We start from the raw sequence: 16,457 nt of genomic DNA, 5'->3' as shown, positions 1-16,457 counted from the left end.
GCGTGCGTGTGCGTGTGCGTGTGAGTGAGTGAGTGAGTGAGTGAGTGAGTGAGTGAGTGAGTGAGTGAGTGAGTGAGTGTGTGTGTGTGTGTGTGTGTGTGAGAGAAGGGGGGGCAGAGTGTCCTAGCCTTTCTCAAATGGTCTTTCTGTGGTGGTTTTTGAAGACCGCACTTAACAGCTTGCTCAGGGGAGAGACGCTGTGAGAGTTCATAAAGAAAGAGAGCGAGAGATGAAGAAAGAGAAACAGGGCTTGGGAGAGAGAGAGAGACCGGGAGAGTCGGAAGCACATCTTATAAATGTGTGTGTGATGTTCAAGGTCTGTTTTGGGTTGTCTAGACAAGACAGCAGTGAAACACTTTCAAACCAGGAGGCATTTTAGAGGAGTGGAATTTAGGAAAAGGACTCTGTATCCGAGTTATGCTCCACTTTAGTCTGTTGTATGATTACTACTTGTATCCTTTAACTATGACTCCACTATTTAAACCTATGACTCTCACATTCATCTGGAACCATACAGCCTTTCTCCTGTAGCATGAGTAGATGAATAATAAATGCACTGATTGTACTAAATACATCTGTATTTTTACTAAAGCATTCATTTATGCTGGTTCACTCAAACACACGCACACACCTATATGTGCATATGTACAGTACCAGTCAAAATGTTGGACACACCTACTCATTCCAGGGTTTTTCTTTATTTGTACTATTTTCTACATTGTAGAATGATAGTGAAGACATTACAACTATGAAATAACACATATGGAATCATGTACTAACCAAAAAAGTGTTCAACGAATCAAAATATTTTCGTCAAATTAGCCACCCTTTGCCTTGATGACAGCTTTGCTTTCTCTCAACCAGCTTCACCTGGAATGCTTTTCCAACAGTCTTGAAGGAGTTCCCACATGTGCTGAGCACTTGTTGGCTGCTTTTCCTACACTCTGCGGTCCAACTCATCCCAAACCATCTCAATTGGGTTGAGGTCGGGTGATTGTGGAGGCCAGGTTGTCTGATGCAGCACTCCATCACTCCTTCTTGGTCAAATAGCCCTTACACAGCCTGGAGGTGTGTTGGGTCATTATCCTGTTATAGTCCCACTACGCATACCAGATGGGATGGTGTATCGCTGCAGAATGCTGTGGTAGCCATGCTGTTTAAGTGTGCCTTGAATTGTAAATAAATCACTGACAGTCTCGCCAGCAAAGTACCCCCACACCATCACACTTCCTCCTCCATGCTTCATGGTGGTTGGAACAAAAATTCTCAAATTTGGACTCATCAGACCAAAGGACAGATTTCCACCAGTCTAATGTCCATGGCTCGTGTTTCTTGGCCCAAGCAAGTCTTATTTTTATTGGTGTCCTTTAGAAGTGGTTTCTTTGCAGCAATTCGATCAGGAAGGCCTGATTCACACAGTCTCCTCTGAACAGTTGATGTTGAGATGTGTCTGTTACTTGAACTCTGTGACGCATTTATTTGGGCTGCAATTTCTGAGGCTGGTAACTCTAATGAACTTATCCTCTGCAGCAGAGGTAACTCTGGTTCTTCCTTTCCTGTGGCGGACCTCATGAGAGCCAGTTTCATTATAGCACTTAATGGTTTTTGCGACTGCATTTGAAGAAAGTTGATTTGTTTAACACTTTTTTGGTTACTACATGATTCCATATGTGTTATTTCATAGTTTTGATTTCTTCACTATTATTCTACAATGTAGAAAATAGTAAAAATCAAGAAGAAACCTTGAATGGGTAGGTGTTCTAAAACTTTGACTGGTACTGTATATACTCACTGCATATGCACATAGAGGCTCTCCTAAACATTCTTTCACACTCTGACACACACAGACATAGTCAGAGAGTGACTCACATTGTCACACACACATATCTGCATGTAAGGGTATGTCTGTGTATCAATAAAAGATGTGCTATGAATTAGTGATGGGGTACATAATGGACAGGTTGCATAAAGGAAACAGTGTTCCAGTGGTGTAACAGCTGGCCCAGTCAGGGCTGTCTTCGCATATCACATCTGGACCCAGCAAACACTCGTACGCTTTCTTGGAGAGGAGGGAAGGGGAGAGAGGAAAAGGGGTGGATTGAGGAGAAAGTGTGGAGTGTTGAGAATTAAATGTCATTTAGCAGACTATTATCCAAAGCGACTTGGTCATGCGTGCATACCTTTTACAGTATGTGTGGTTGGTCGCGGGAATCAAGCGCCATGCTCTACCTCCCCTTTCCTCTCCACTCTGCTCCTCCCTTCCATCTTTCTCAGAGGAGGAGTTCAACTATTAGTCCAGAAGTGTCTCCTCCTCACTCCTCTCCTGTCCTCTCCACCTCTCCTGTTTTCTCCTCCTCACTCCTCTCCTGTCCTCTCCACCTCTCCTGTCCTCTCCTCCTCACTCCTTTCCTGTCCTCTCCTCCTCACTTCTCTCCTGTCCTCTCTTCCTCACTCCTCTCCTGTCCTCTTCACCTCTCCTGTCCTCTCCTCCTCGCTCCTCTCCTGTCCTCCTTCTCTTCTCCTTGCTCCTCGCTCCTGTCCTCTCCTCCTCTCTTCTCGTGTGTCCTTTCTTCCTCTCTCCTGTGTTCTCCTCCCCGCTCCTCTCCTGTTCTCACCTCCTCTCTCCCCTCCTCGCTCCTCTCCTGCCCTCCTCTCTCTTCTCCTGCCCTCTCCTCTCTCCTCGCTCCTCTCCTCCTCGCTTCTCTCCTGTCCTCTTCTCTTCTCTCCTGTCATCTCTCCTCTTCTTTCCTCTTTTCTCCTCGCTCTCCTATCCTTTCCTCTCTTCTCTTCGCTCTCCTGTCCTCTCCTGCTCTCTCCTCCTCTCTTCCTCACTCCTCTCCTCGTCACTCCTCTCCTGCTCTCTCCTCCTCTCTCCTCTCCCTTCTCCTCTCTCCTCTCCTCTCCTCCTCTCTCCTCTCCTCAGCTCAGACCCACTGATTAAGAGATGCTGTGTTTTCTCTTTGACCTCTCTCTCCACTCTTCTCAACTTAATATGGCCCCCACACCACATCCTACACACACTCCACAAACACACACACATACATACATACACAGACTGCAAACACACACAGCACAAAGACACAAAACATGCTCTCAGTGAGGAGGCTTGCATGTTTGTATGTTGATTCAGTGTGTGAGTGCAATTGTACGTGTGTGTTTTGCTTGAGTGAGCGCGGGGGTGTGTGTGTGTGTGTGTGTGTGTGTGTGAGCTTGCGCCAGACTGAAGTGAGAAGAGGAGAGTTTAAGAGGATTAGGCCATTGACAGGATGCTGGATCATTTCTGGACATTATTTCCACAGTCAGTCCACTTGGTAATGATGTATTTACTGAGCCCTGTAGAACTGTTATTGCATTTTGCCACAAAGCTTAACTCCCTCCTCGCTGGATTGTACCATGAGGCCAAATATAGTCCATTCTGTCTCACTTCACGGCTTCATCATATTCGGACAGGGACGGAGTGGCCATAGGACAGTTCTGCAAATGCCAGATGTGCTGGTCCATCTTTAGCCCAGTCACCCTGTCTAAATTTGTATTTTATTTCCCTGTATTCAGCTTGCTGAAGATTAAAGTTAAAACTCAAAAACATTCAGTTGGGATAAGTATAGTATCGGTGTGTGTTACTGTCTCACTCCCAGACTCTCTGAGATGATGGAGAGGAAAGAGCAACAAGAAAGTGTCATCTCCTCTCTCCTCCTCGCTCCTCTCCTGTCCTGTCCTCCTCTCCTGTCCTCTCCACCTCTCCTGTCCTCGCTCCTCTCCTGTCCTCCTCGCTCCTCTCCTGTCCTCTCCACCTCTCCTGTCCTCTCCACCTCTCCTGTCCTCGCTCCTCTCCTGTCCTCCTCGCTCCTCTCCTGTCCTGTCCTCCTCTCCTGTCCTCTCCACCTCTCCTGTCCTCGCTCCTCTCCTGTCCTCCTCGCTCCTCTCCTGTCCTGTCCTCCTCTCCTGTCCTCTCCACCTCTCCTGTCCTCGCTCCTGTCCTGTCCTCCTCGCTCCTGTCCTCTTTACCTCTCCTGTCCTCACTCCTCTCCTGTCCTCCTCCTCCTCACTCCTCTCCTGTCCTCTCCACCTCTCCTGTTTTCTCCTCCTCACTCCTCTCCTGTCCTCTCCTCCTCACTCCTCTCCTGTCCTCCTCCTCCTCACTCCTCTCCTGTCCTCTCCACCTCTCCTGTCCTCGCTCCTCTCCTGTCCTCCTCGCTCCTCTCCTCTCCTGTCCTCTCCACCTCTCCTGTCCTCTCCACCTCTCCTGTCCTCGCTCCTGTCCTGTCCTCCTCGCTCCTGTCCTCTTTACCTCTCCTGTCCTCACTCCTCTCCTGTCCTCCTCCTCCTCACTCCTCTCCTGTCCTCTCCACCTCTCCTGTTTTCTCCTCCTCACTCCTCTCCTGTCCTCTCCTCCTCACTCCTCTCCTGTCCTCCTCCTCCTCACTCCTCTCCTGTCCTCTCCACCTCTCCTGTTTTCTCCTCCTCACTCCTCTCCTGTCCTCTCCACCTCTCCTGTCCTCTCCTCCTCACTCCTTTCCTGTCCTCTCCTCCTCACTCCTCTCCTGTCCTCTCCTCCTCACTCCTTTCCTGTCCTCTCCTCCTCACTTCTCTCCTGTCCTCTCTTTAGCCCAGTCACCCTGTCTAAATTTGTATTTTATTTCCCTGTATTCAGCTTGCTGTTTGTCCAGGCTTTGGCCCTAAGTATTTGTGTTTTAATGGAAAGTGTCAAGTTTTACATTAATTGTAATTATTACATGTAACTACATTAGTAATGTGAATGAAAATGTAAATATAGTAACCAATCTGAAACAGAATGTGGTGGATTTATGTTTCTTTAGAATTAGTCATTGTCATGTAGGTACTATGCAGTTACCATGTACAGCTGAGTGAATCAGCCTGGTTAACAGACTAGTTGTAGTGTTAACCAGGCTGATTTCAGGGGGATGGGATTAGTTGGTGTTAACTACATGTCATAAGGTTAGCTCTATGTCAAGTGTTACAGAGCTTAGATCCACGTTAGAGCAGAGGGGATTGTGTTGAGGTTGTGAGCATCAGGGTGGGTGGGTGTTGATGTTATCAAGAACAACATCTGATCCAGGGATCAACTTATTGGAAGGAAACCCTACTTAGGACTATTATGAGTTAGAACAAGAATGGTTTAGGGGTTAGGAGATAGGGGTTAGGAGAGAGGGGGTAAGGGTTAGGAGAGAGGGGGTAAGGGTTAGGAGAGAGGGGGTAAGGGTTAGGAGAGAGAGGGTAGAGGTTAGGAGAGAGAGGGTAGAGGTTAGGAGAGAGAGGGTAGGGGTTAGGAGAGAGGGGCTAGGGGTTAGGAGAGAGGGGCTAGGGGTTAGGAGAGAGGGGCTAGGGGTTAGGAGAGAGGGGCTAGGGGTTTGGAGAGAGGGGCTAGGGGTTTGGAGAGAGGGGCTAGGGGTTAGGAGAGAGGGGCTAGGGGTTGAGGGTTAGGAGAGAGGGGCTAGGAGAGAGGGGCTAGGGGTTAGGAGAGAGAGGCTAGGGGTTGAGAGAGGGGCTAGAGGTTGAGAGAGGGGCTAGGAGAGAGGGGCTATGGGTTGAGGGTTAGGAGAGAATGGCTAGGGGTTAGGAGAGAGGGAATAGGGGTTGAGGGTTAGGATATAGGGGTTAGGAGAGAGAGGCTAGGGGTTAGGAGAGAGAGGGGCTAGGTGTTAGGAGAGAGAGGGGCTAGGGGTTAGGAGAGAGGGGCTAGGGGTTAGGAGAGAGGGGCTAGGGGTTAAGAGAGAGGTTAGGGGTTAGGAGAGAGGGGCTAGGGGTTGAGGGTTAGGAGAGAATGGCTAGGGGTTAGGAGAGAGGGGCTAGGGGTTAGGAGAGAGGGGCTAGGGGTTAGAAGAGAGAGTCTAGGGGTTAGGAGAGAGGCTAGGGGTTAGGAGAGAGGGGTTAGGAGAGAGTGGCTAGGGGTTGAGGGTTAGGAGAGAATGGCTAGGGGTTAGGAGAGAGAGACTAGGGGTTAGGAGAGAGGGGTTAGGAGAGAGTGGCTAGGGGTTAGGAGAGAGGGGCTAGGGGTTAGGAGAGAATGGCTAGGGGTTAGGAGAGAGGGGCTAGGGGTTAGGAGAGAGGGGCTAGGGGTTAGGAGAGAGAGGCTAGGGGTTAGGAGAGAGAGGCTAGGGGTTAGGAGAGAGAGGCTAGGGGTTAGGAGAGAGGGCGAGGGATTGAGGGTTAGGAGAGAAGGGCTAGGGGTTAGGAGAGAGAGGCTAGGGGTTAGGAGAGAGAGACTAGGGGTTAGGAGAGAGAGGCTAGGGGTTAGGAGAGAGAGGCTAGGAGTTAGGAGAGAGAGGCTAGGGGTTAGGAGAGAGAGGCTAGGGGTTAGGAGAGAGGGGCTAGGGGTTAGGAGAGAGAGGCTAGGGGTTAGGAGAGAGGGGTTAGGAGAGAGGGGCTAGGGGGTTAGGAGAGAGGGGCTAGGGGTTAGGAGAGAGAGGCTAGGGGTTAGGAGAGAGGGGATGGGGTTAGGAGAGAGGGGCTAGGGGTTAGGAGTGAGAGGCTAGGGGTTAGGAGTGAGAGGCTAGGGGTTAGGAGAGAGAGGCTAGGGGTTAGGAGAGAGAGGCTAGGGGTTAGGAGAGAGGGCGAGGGATTGAGGGTTAGGAGAGAAGGGCTAGGGGTTAGGAGAGAGAGGCTAGGGGTTAGGAGAGAGGGGTAAGGAGAGAGGGGCTAGGGGTTAGGAGAGAGAGGCTAGGGGTTAGGAGAGAGGGGCTAGGGGTTAGAAGAGAGACTAGGACTTAGGAGAGAGAGGCTAGGGGTTAGGAGAGAGAGGCTAGGGGTTAGGAGAGAGGGGTTAGGAGAGAGGGGCTAGGGGTTAGGAGAGAGAGGCTAGGGGTTAGGAGAGAGGGGTTAGGAGAGAGGGGCTAGGGGGTTAGGAGAGAGGGGCTAGGGGTTAGGAGAGAGAGGCTAGGGGTTAGGAGAGAGGGGATGGGGTTAGGAGAGAGGGGATGGGGTTAGGAGAGAGGGGCTAGGGTTTAGGAGAGAGGGGCTAGGGGTTAGGAGAGAGGGGTTAGGAGTAGAGGTCGACCGATTAATCGGAATGGCCGATTAATTAGTGCCGATTTCAAGTTTTCATAACAATCGGTAATGCCGTTTTTCTTTTTTATTATTATTATTTTTTTTATACACCTTTATTTAACTAGGCAAATCAGTTAAGAGAACATTCTTATTTTCAATGACGGCCTAGGAACGGTGGGTTAACTGCCTTGTTCAGGGGCAGAACAACAGATTTTTACCTTGTCAGCTCAGGGATTCGTTTTTGCAACCTTCCGGTTACTCGTCCAACGCTCTAACCACCTGCCTTACATTGCACTCCACGAGGAGCCTGCGTGGCAGGCTGACTACCTGTTACTCGAGGGCAGCAAGAAGCTAAGGTAAGTTGCTAGCTAGCATTAAACTTATCTTATAAAAAACAATCAATCTTAACAATCACTAGTTAACTACACATGGTTGATGATATTACTAGTTTATCTAGCGTGTCCTGCGTTGCATATAATCGATGCGGTGCCTGTTAATTTCTCATTGAATCACACCCTACTTCGACGAACGGGTGATGATTTAAAAAGCGCATTTGCGAAAAAAAAGCACTGTCGTTGCACCAATGTACCTAACCACAAACATCAATGCCTTTCTTTAAAATCAATTTCACAAGTATATATTTTTAAACCTGCCTGTTTAGTTAATATTGCCTGCTAACATGAATTTCTTATAACTAGGGAAATTGTGTCACTTCTCTTGCGTTCCGTGCAAGCAGTCAGGGTATATGCAGCAGTTTGGGCCGCCTGACTCATTGCGAACTGTGTCAAGTCCAATTATTCCTAACAAAGGCTGTAATTAATTATGACATAACATTTAAGGTTGTACAATGTAACAGCAATATTTAGACTTAGGGATTGCATCCGTTAGATAAAATACAGAACGGTTCCGTATTTCACTGAAAGAATAAACGTTTTGTTTTCAAAATGATAGTTTCCGGATTCAACCATTTTAATGACCAAAGGCTCGTATTTCTGTGTGTTATTATGTTATAATTAAATCTATGATTTGATAGAGCAGTCTGACTGAGCGATAGTAGGCACCAGCAGGCTCGTAAGCATTCATTCAAACAGCACTTTTGTGCGTTTGCCAGCAGCTCTTCGCAATGCTTCAAGCATTGTGCTGTTTATCAACTCCCGAGATTAGGCTGGTGTAACCGATGTGAAATGGCTAGCTAGTTAGCGGGGTGCGCGCTAATAGCGTTTCAAATGTCACTCGCTCTGAGACTTGGAGTAGTTGTTCCCCTTGCTCTGCATGGGTAACGCTGCTTCGAGGGTGGCTGTTGTCGATGTGTTCCTGGTTCGAGCCCAGGTAGGAGTTGGACTGCATCCAATTTGTTGAGTAGAGTGTTGGAGGCTATTTTGTAAATGACATCGCCGATGTCGACGATCGGTAGGATAGTCAGTTTTACGAGGGTATGTTTGGCAACATGAGTGAAGGATGCTTTGTTGTGAAATAGGAAGCCAATTCTAGATTACGGGCGGGCAGGTGTGGTCATCGACAGTTTGAAGAGCATGCATTTTGTTTTACTTGCATTTAAGAGCCGTTGGAGGCCACGGAAGGGGTGTTGTATGGTATTGAAGCTCGTCTGGAGGTTAGTTAGCACAGTGTCCAAAGAAGGGCCAGAAGTATACAGAATGGTGTCGTCTGCGTAGAGGTGGATCAGAGAATCACCAGCAGCAAGAGCGACATCATTGATGTATATAGAGAAGAGAGTCGGCCCGAGAATTGAACCCTGTGGCACCCCCATAGAGACTGCCAGAGGTCCGGACAACAGGCCCTCCGATTTGACACACTGAACTCTGTCAGAGAAGTAGTTGGTGAGCCAGGCGAGGCAGTCATTTGAGAAACCAAGGCTGTTGAGTCTGCCGATAAGAATGTGGTGATTGACAGAGTCGAAAGCCTTGGCCAGGTCGATGAATACAGCTGCACAGTATTGTGTCTTATCGATGGCAGTTATGATATCGTTTAGGACCTTGAGCGTGACCTGAGGTGCACCCATGACCAGCTCGGAAGCCAGATTGCATAGCGGAGTAGGTACGGTGGGATTTGAAATGGTCGGTGATCTGTTTGTTAACTTGGCTTTCGAAGATCTTGGAAGGCAGGGTAGGATAGATATAGGTCTGTAACAGTTTGGGTCTAGAGTGTCTCCCCCTTTGAAGAGGGGGATAACCGCGGCAGCTTTCCAATCTTTGGGGATCTCAGACGATATGAAGAAAGGTTGAACAGGCAAGTAATAGGGGTTGCAACAATGGCGGCGGATAATTTTAGAAAGAGAGGGTCTAGCCCAGCTGATTTGTAGGGGTCCAGATTATGCAGCTCTTTAAGAACATCAGCTATCTGGATTTGGGTGAAGGAGAAATGAGGGAGGCTTGGGCGTGTTGCTGTGGGGGGTGCAGGGCAGTTGACCGGGGTAGGGGTAGCCAGGTGGAAAGCATGGCCAGCCGTAGAAAAATGCTTATTGAAATTCTCAATTATCGTGGATTTGTCAGTGGTGATAGTGTTTCCTAGCCTCAGTGCAGTGGGCAGCTGGGAGGAGGTGCTCTTATTCTCCATGGACTTTACAGTGTCCCAGAACTTGTTTGAGTTTGTGCTACAGGATCCAAATTTCTGTTTGAAAAAGCTAGCCTTAGCTTTCCTAACTGCTTGTGTATATTGGTTCCTAACTTCCCTGAAAAGTTGCATATCACGGGGGCTGTTTGATGCTAATGCAGAACGCCACAGGATGTTTTTGTGCTGGTCAAGGGCAGTCAGGTCTGGAGTGAACCAAGGGCTATATCTGTTACTGATTCTGCATTTTTTGAATGGGGCATGCTTATTTAAGATGGTGAGGAAGGCACTTTTAAGGAATAACCATGCATCCTGTACTTACGGGATGAGGTCAATATCCTTCCAGGAGGAAGGATATCCTTCCAGGAGGTCAGAACGCTCGGATTAACCCTACTCCTCGGCTAGAGGGTCCAGTGTACGCTCTGAACGCTCCGAGAGCAAAATGCTCTGAATTTCCGAGCTCTCTCTGAGCACGCTCAGACATTCGAGAGGGAATTTATGAACACACCCTGTGAGTCATCGTACCCATAAAACCTAGCGGTCAAACAGGGAAATGATTCCAATCGTTTTTTTCCCCATTCATTTTTCCCATAGGGGATTTAGAAACACTTAAAATAAAGGTTGTGTTTCATGTGGGCTTACCCTGGTGTGACGTTTTAATAACCAAGTAAATCTCACTAAGACCAGGTAACCTTTATTAATATATTCACCTGTATTTACCCCCCCCCCCAAAAAAAAATTCAATGCTAATTAGCTGCTAATGTTTCTATCATAAAGAACTACAAATGCCATGATGATCTGGGCTGGGCTATAGAGAGAGGGGCTAGGGTCAGTAGAGGGGCTAGTGGTTAGTAGAGGGGCTAGGGGATGTGCTAAGGGTTAGGATAGAGGGACTAGGGGTTAGGAGAGGGGGACTAGGAGAGAGGGGCTAGGGGTTAGGAGAGTGGGACTAGGAGAGAGGGACTAGGGGTTAGGAGAGGGGGACTAGGAGAGAGGGGCTAGGGGTTAGGAGAGGGGAGCTAGGAGAGAGGGGCTAGGGGTTAGGAGAGAGGGGCTGGGGGTTAGGAGAGAGGGGCTAGGGGTTAAGAGAGAGGGGCTAGGGGTTAAGCATGTGGGCGAGGGGTTAGGAGAGGGAGACTAGGAGAGAAGGACTAGGGGTTAGGAGAGGGGAGCTAAGAGAGAGGGGCTAGGGGTTAAGAGACAGGGGCTAGGGGTTAAGAGAGGGGGGCTAGGGGTTAAGAGAGGGGGGCTAGGGGTTAAGAGAGGGGGGCTAGGGGTTAAGAGACGGGGGCTAGGGGTTAAGAGAGGGGGGCTAGGGGTTAAGAGACGGGGGCTAGGGGTTAAGAGAGGGGGGCTAGGGGTTAAGAGAGGGGGGCTAGGGGTTAAGAGAGGGGGGCTAGGGGTTAAGAGAGGGGGGCTAGGGGTTAGGAAAAGGGATAGAAGATAGTCCAGAGGAGAAGAAGAAGCGGGAGGTGAGTTGTATAGTCTGGGCTCTGTCAGAGAGACACCAGCACCTCTACATCATTGCAGCTGAGTAACTGATATCATTAGACATGACCCATATCATTACTGATTAATCCACACTTAATTTTTGTCTGCATGTGTGTACGCGTGTGTGCGTACATGTGTGCGTGCGTGTCTGTGTGCTTGCAGTGAGTGCATGAGAGTGAAACCCCAATGTGAAACAGTAGTCGTCAGCCCCTGGGATTACTGTTCTGCTGTGACTGTGTTTCTGTTGCTTGTATCCAAGCAAATGAAAAAGGGAGGGAGGTGGGATAGAGTAACATGTGGAACAGAGTGGTGTGTTGCGTGGATTCTGTGGAAGGTAGGAAGGTAGGACGGCTTTGTGTAGCTCGTCGGATCTGAAGCCAACAGCTACTGTTTCCCGTGGGACATTCTCATGGCTCCAGTATAACCTCTTCCTTCAGTCCACACTGCCTGGTTTACATATGTCATGGATTGGGTTTATACAAGGCTTTTACAGCTGCTTCAGGTGCTTTACGTTGAATGGGATGTGATCACTGATATCTGAAGTGAGCACGTATTTGAGTTAAGTATTCATTTGTATGGTGGAACGCTTGTAAGTGTGTGTGTCTGTGCGTATGCGTGTTCGTGTCTGGACTCTGCTTTTTCTCAGGCCGGTCCTGGCCTAGTCTGGCCTCTGCTTTTTCTCAGGCCGGTCCTGGCCTAGTCTGGCCTCTGCTTTTTCTCAGGCCGGTCCTGGCCTAGTCTGGCCTCTGCTTTTTCTCAGGCCGGTCCTGGCCTAGTCTGGCCTCTGCTTTTTCTCAGGCCGGTCCTGGCCTAGTCTGGCCTCTGCTTTTTCTCAGGCCGGTCCTGGCCTAGTCTGGCCTCTGCTTTTTCTCAGGCAGGTCCTGGCCTAGTCTGGCCTCTGCTTTTTCTCAGGCCGGTCCTGGCCTAGTCTGGCCTCTGCTTTTTCTCAGGCCGGTCCTGGCCTAGTCTGGCCTCTGCTTTTTCTCAGGCCGGTCCTGGCCTAGTCTGGCCTCTGCTTTTTCTCAGGCCGGTCCTGGCCTAGTCTGGCCTCTGCTTTTTCTCAGGCAGGTCCTGGCCTAGTCTGGCCTCTGCTTTTTCTCAGGCCGGTCCTGGCCTAGTCTGGCCTCTGCTTTTTCTCAGGCCGGTCGTGGCCTAGTCTGGCCTCTGCTTTTTCTCAGGCCGGTCCTGGCCTAGTCTGGCCTCTGCTTTTTCTCAGGCCGGTCCTGGCCTAGTCTGGCCTTGGCATTCTTCATTCTCTCTGAGCTGAGTGTCTAAAATAGGATTCATGAGCACCAGTCACAGGGGTATGTGGGCAAACTAACTCTCACAAACCCACATACACCCACCTCCCAACCCTTCACGCACACGCTACTGACCCCACCCATACACCCCCCCATCGTCATCATATATACCATCATCAATATGACTGGTATATATGTTTGATCTGTGTGAAAATGCATCACGTAGATCACTGCCTTCATTCCTTCCTCACACCATGCCAGTCTGCACCCATCTTGGCGGATATATTTTACAACATGTCGTCTCTTTAATATGTTCCGTATGGCCATAGACTGACGTAACAGTTTCCTGTGAATGGTGTTGGAGCAGTCTGTCAGACAGTGTGTCAGTCTACACAGGAGCAGACTGCTAGCTGGCATACTGTACGGTAACTACTGGGATGGTTAATGAATCAGGTTGAGAGTCAGTGTGTTTGACAGTGCAGACCAACCAACCCAGAGACATGGTAGTGGAGGGAGTGGCATTTTGGGCCCTGTCCAGAAACACCCCCTAGCCCTTGTCCCCTATAGACACTTCATCTGTTGCAGAGTTGGATAGGGAGACGCAAAATGCTTGTAGCTCTGCCTTGGCCTCTGGTAAAGACAACATCTGGCAGCTTTATATGTGAATGTACATTTTTATTGGTTTGGTACACAGACAGAAACAAGACAAAATCCCACTCAGCACTACATAATCTACTTACACCGTTACAACACTTTCAATGTACAGCTCATAGAAGATTGGAATTTTCATTGTGTGTGTGTGTGTGTGTGTGTGTGTGTGTGTGTGTGTGTGTGTGTGTGTGTGTGTGTGTGTGTGTGTGTGTGTGTGTGTGTGTGTGTGTGTGTGTGTGTGTGTGTGTGTGTGTACCTCTGTTTCTCCCCCACAGAGCTCCAGAGGGAGGGCAGTATTGAGACTCTCAGCAACAGCTCTGGCTCCACCAGCGGCTCCATCCCCCGTAACTTTGAGGGCTACCGCTCTCCACTGCCCACCAACGAGAGCCAACCCCTCAGCCTCTTCCCCTCCGGATTCCCCTAGAGGAGACTAGGAGCCTGCCTACCGCCCTACAAGACCTGGGGTCAAATACTCTTTTAAGTCTTTCAAATGCTTTGAGCATTTGCTTTAGTCTGCCTGGGGTGCCTGATGGGAGGGGGATACATTTTACAACTTTCTATTGGTTCCAACTATTCTATTGGTTCCAGACAAGCTCAATAAAGCCCAGATAAAGTATTTGAACCCAGGTCTGCTACCTACCTTCCATCCTACCGCTTCACACAGCACAGCCAGACAGTCCTGATGTCTTCTGGTCTCTCGCTATGTTGATGTTCATTAGGATGTTATTGTGAGCAGTGGTTCCCTCCTCATGTTCCCTCCTCTCTCTTTCCAAATCCAGGAACTGTCCAGTGTTACTCCCACATACTGGTGTGTGTGTGTGTGTGTGTGTGTGTGTGTGTGTGTGTGTGTGTGTGTGTGTGTGTGTGTGTGTGTGTGTGTGTGTGTGTGTGTGTGTGTGTGTGTGTGTGTGTGTGTGTGTGTGTGTGTGTGTGTGTGTGTGTGTGTGTGTGTGTGTGTGTGTGTGTGTGTGTGTGTGTGGATGTGTCACATGGCGTGTGTTTCATTTTGGGTATGTGTGCGTGCGAATAAAAAGTGCTCTGATGATTTTGTGTTAGTCACAAAATGCACCCTATTCCCAATATAGTGCACTATAAAGGGAATAGGTTGCCATTTGGAACGCATCCCACCTCTAGGTAGATACACTTTTTGGGGCTTTTAGTGACAGAAACGGGCTCAAAACAAAATGCTTGTTGCTGATTTGGTTTACTGCTCATTTGAAATAGTTGAAGTTTGTTATTTAGCTAGACATGTTTTTATGGAGTTGATTAACTACGTGTCACTTTGACTTTTTCACAAGCTTGTAAATGGTGATGGACCTAATGTAGCTGTAGTTGTTTTACTTCTGAAGATAACGACCTAGCTCAGCATGCGCTGTAATGTATATTAGCTTTGCTTATTAAGACCAAATCACTTCCATGTATGGTTTACTCTTCATTTGGTAACTTTGATGGTTTCGGTGGGTATCTTTTTAGTTTGTTGAGTCGAGTGTCTTCTGATGATTTCATCTTGCTTTGATTATGATTTTATTTTTATTTTTTGCAACAAAAAACAGAGGTTAGTGCTTTAACAATAGAAAAGGCTTATTCCTTTCTTGCGTGCACACACACACACACCTCAAACACAAGCATACGCTTGTATGCTGAATAACTACTTTGCCAGCTTGCTTTTATTAATGAATGGGTCATTGCTAGACTTGACCAGACCACATGGGACTTGATATGAAGTGTGATCTGATGCACTAGTGAGACCAGAAAGATAGACTCACCTTTTAGACTTAAAACAGGTTCTAAATATTTGGTCACTGATTTTGTATTCAGTGTTTATCAACATTTTTATTTTATATCACGATACAATCCTAGTCCTTTGTCTGGGGAATGGATGTCTGGTTGACTACACGGGTCTGTTCAGAAAAACGCTATGTTACAGGACTTTCAGGTAGAAATACATTTTATAGAACATGATTCCTCTCTGTCCTGTAGGAAAAGGAGTCATTACAGATCTATATATTACATTTCTATCTGCAATGTTTGGAATGTTTCACCCTACTGAACACAGCCATGTTCCTGTAATTCTGCATGTTGAATGAGTCGATGGCTACTGCTGCTTGGTCACTGGACAATGTAACATAAGAGGCATGATGAATTTATTCCTTTTAATGCAGAACACATGGGTATTAATACATTTTTACTAATATTGGTTTTGTAAAATACCAAATCGTTATTTGCTATACATTCATGTTAATGAAATGTATTGATGTGTTATTATCATCCCTGGATACTCAATGATTTCATATATGCTAAATAAATATAACACCTGCATAGTCATTGTTTCAATCACGTGAACAAAAGGTATCAGCAAGTGCTTTTGTAAATGGAAAGTGACTTCTCGTTTAATTTAAATAAAGTAAATAAACCACACCAAAGCCCGTGCACATTTTCTTCCAGTTTATTGTGGAAAAGCAGACCGTGAATACAACACTCTAAAACTTATCACTCAGATCAAGAGTCAAATGAATTTCAAAATGTTCAAAAATCACTACAAGACTAATTGATGTAGGGCTTGTATTGTATTGGCTGAAATTCTTTAAATAGACAATTCTGTGAACTGTCTTGTGCAACTGTCTTGTTTAAATGCAATTCACTTACCTTAGACAGGAGCAAAACTGGAGCTGAGACTGAAACAACGGCCATGTGAATGTGTTTGAGCAGGCATACTCATGCCAGCAAGCACTGGCTCTGCTCTCTTCAGGTTGTTTTCTCCATACAAAAAAGAATGAATAGAACGGGCTTGGAACCGCTAACCCTGCCATTTTAGACCGGTAAACTTATACGTACACTTACAATGTCTGCCTGGTATTGTGATGGAATCATTTCCATGGCAAGAATGTTCATTCAAATGAATGCATTTTTTTGTAATGTCAGTTGAGTTGAATCAACAAATCACAGCACATTTTGATGGGTAGGTATGCTTCCTGATTTTACTTGTCCACCGATAGAGTAGCCCATTATGGGTGCATTCATAAATTCACTCTGGCTATCTATTACAATTTCAGAGCACTCTTGTCTGAGTGTGCCAGAGCGCAGAATAACTGATGAATTTACAAACGCTCAACTCCCGTTGAATATGGCTGATGTCAGTAAACGTTGGCAAAAAAGCGTAATTAATAGATGCTAGCAGCACAGTAACAGTCACCAACACTCTGGATAACATAAACAGCTTGATCAACTCTGCTAGGGTGAGTAAAATGGTCAGAGTGAGGTGTTCTCTCATTTGTGTCTGGAAGTAGCTAGCAAGTTAGCCAACGTTGGCCAGTTAGCTTGGGTGCTTGACTGCCGTTGTGAGGTCAGAACGCTCGGATCAACCCTACTCGGCTGGAGCGTCCAGTGTACGCTCTGAATGCTCCGAGAGCAAAATGCTCTGAATTTCCGAACGGCCAGAGGGCTCTCTGAGCACACTCAGGCACTCCAGAGTGAATTTACGAACACACCCTATGAGTCATA

The 16,457-nt window shown here is 47.6% G+C and overlaps 1 protein-coding gene across 7 annotated transcripts in view; it reads left to right on the top strand.

The window, feature by feature from the left end:
- Positions 1–15,374, top strand: part of LOC106612862 (BCAS3 microtubule associated cell migration factor) — a 343,035-nt gene extending 327,661 nt beyond the window's left edge. For all 7 annotated transcript variants that reach the window (XM_045724535.1, XM_045724534.1, XM_045724533.1 and 4 more), the window contains one exon: positions 13,232–15,374. In XM_045724535.1, the coding sequence (XP_045580491.1) occupies positions 13,232–13,380 (149 nt within the window). In that variant the 3' untranslated portion in view covers positions 13,381–15,374. The remainder of the gene's footprint in view (positions 1–13,231) is intronic.
- The last annotated feature ends 1,083 nt before the right edge of the window (positions 15,375–16,457 follow it).

Source organism: Salmo salar, chromosome ssa09 (assembly GCF_905237065.1).
Source record: "Salmo salar chromosome ssa09, Ssal_v3.1, whole genome shotgun sequence".
In the NCBI taxonomy this organism is placed as follows: Eukaryota; Metazoa; Chordata; class Actinopteri; order Salmoniformes; family Salmonidae; genus Salmo; species Salmo salar.
This window is presented reverse-complemented; position numbering and strand designations above follow the sequence as displayed.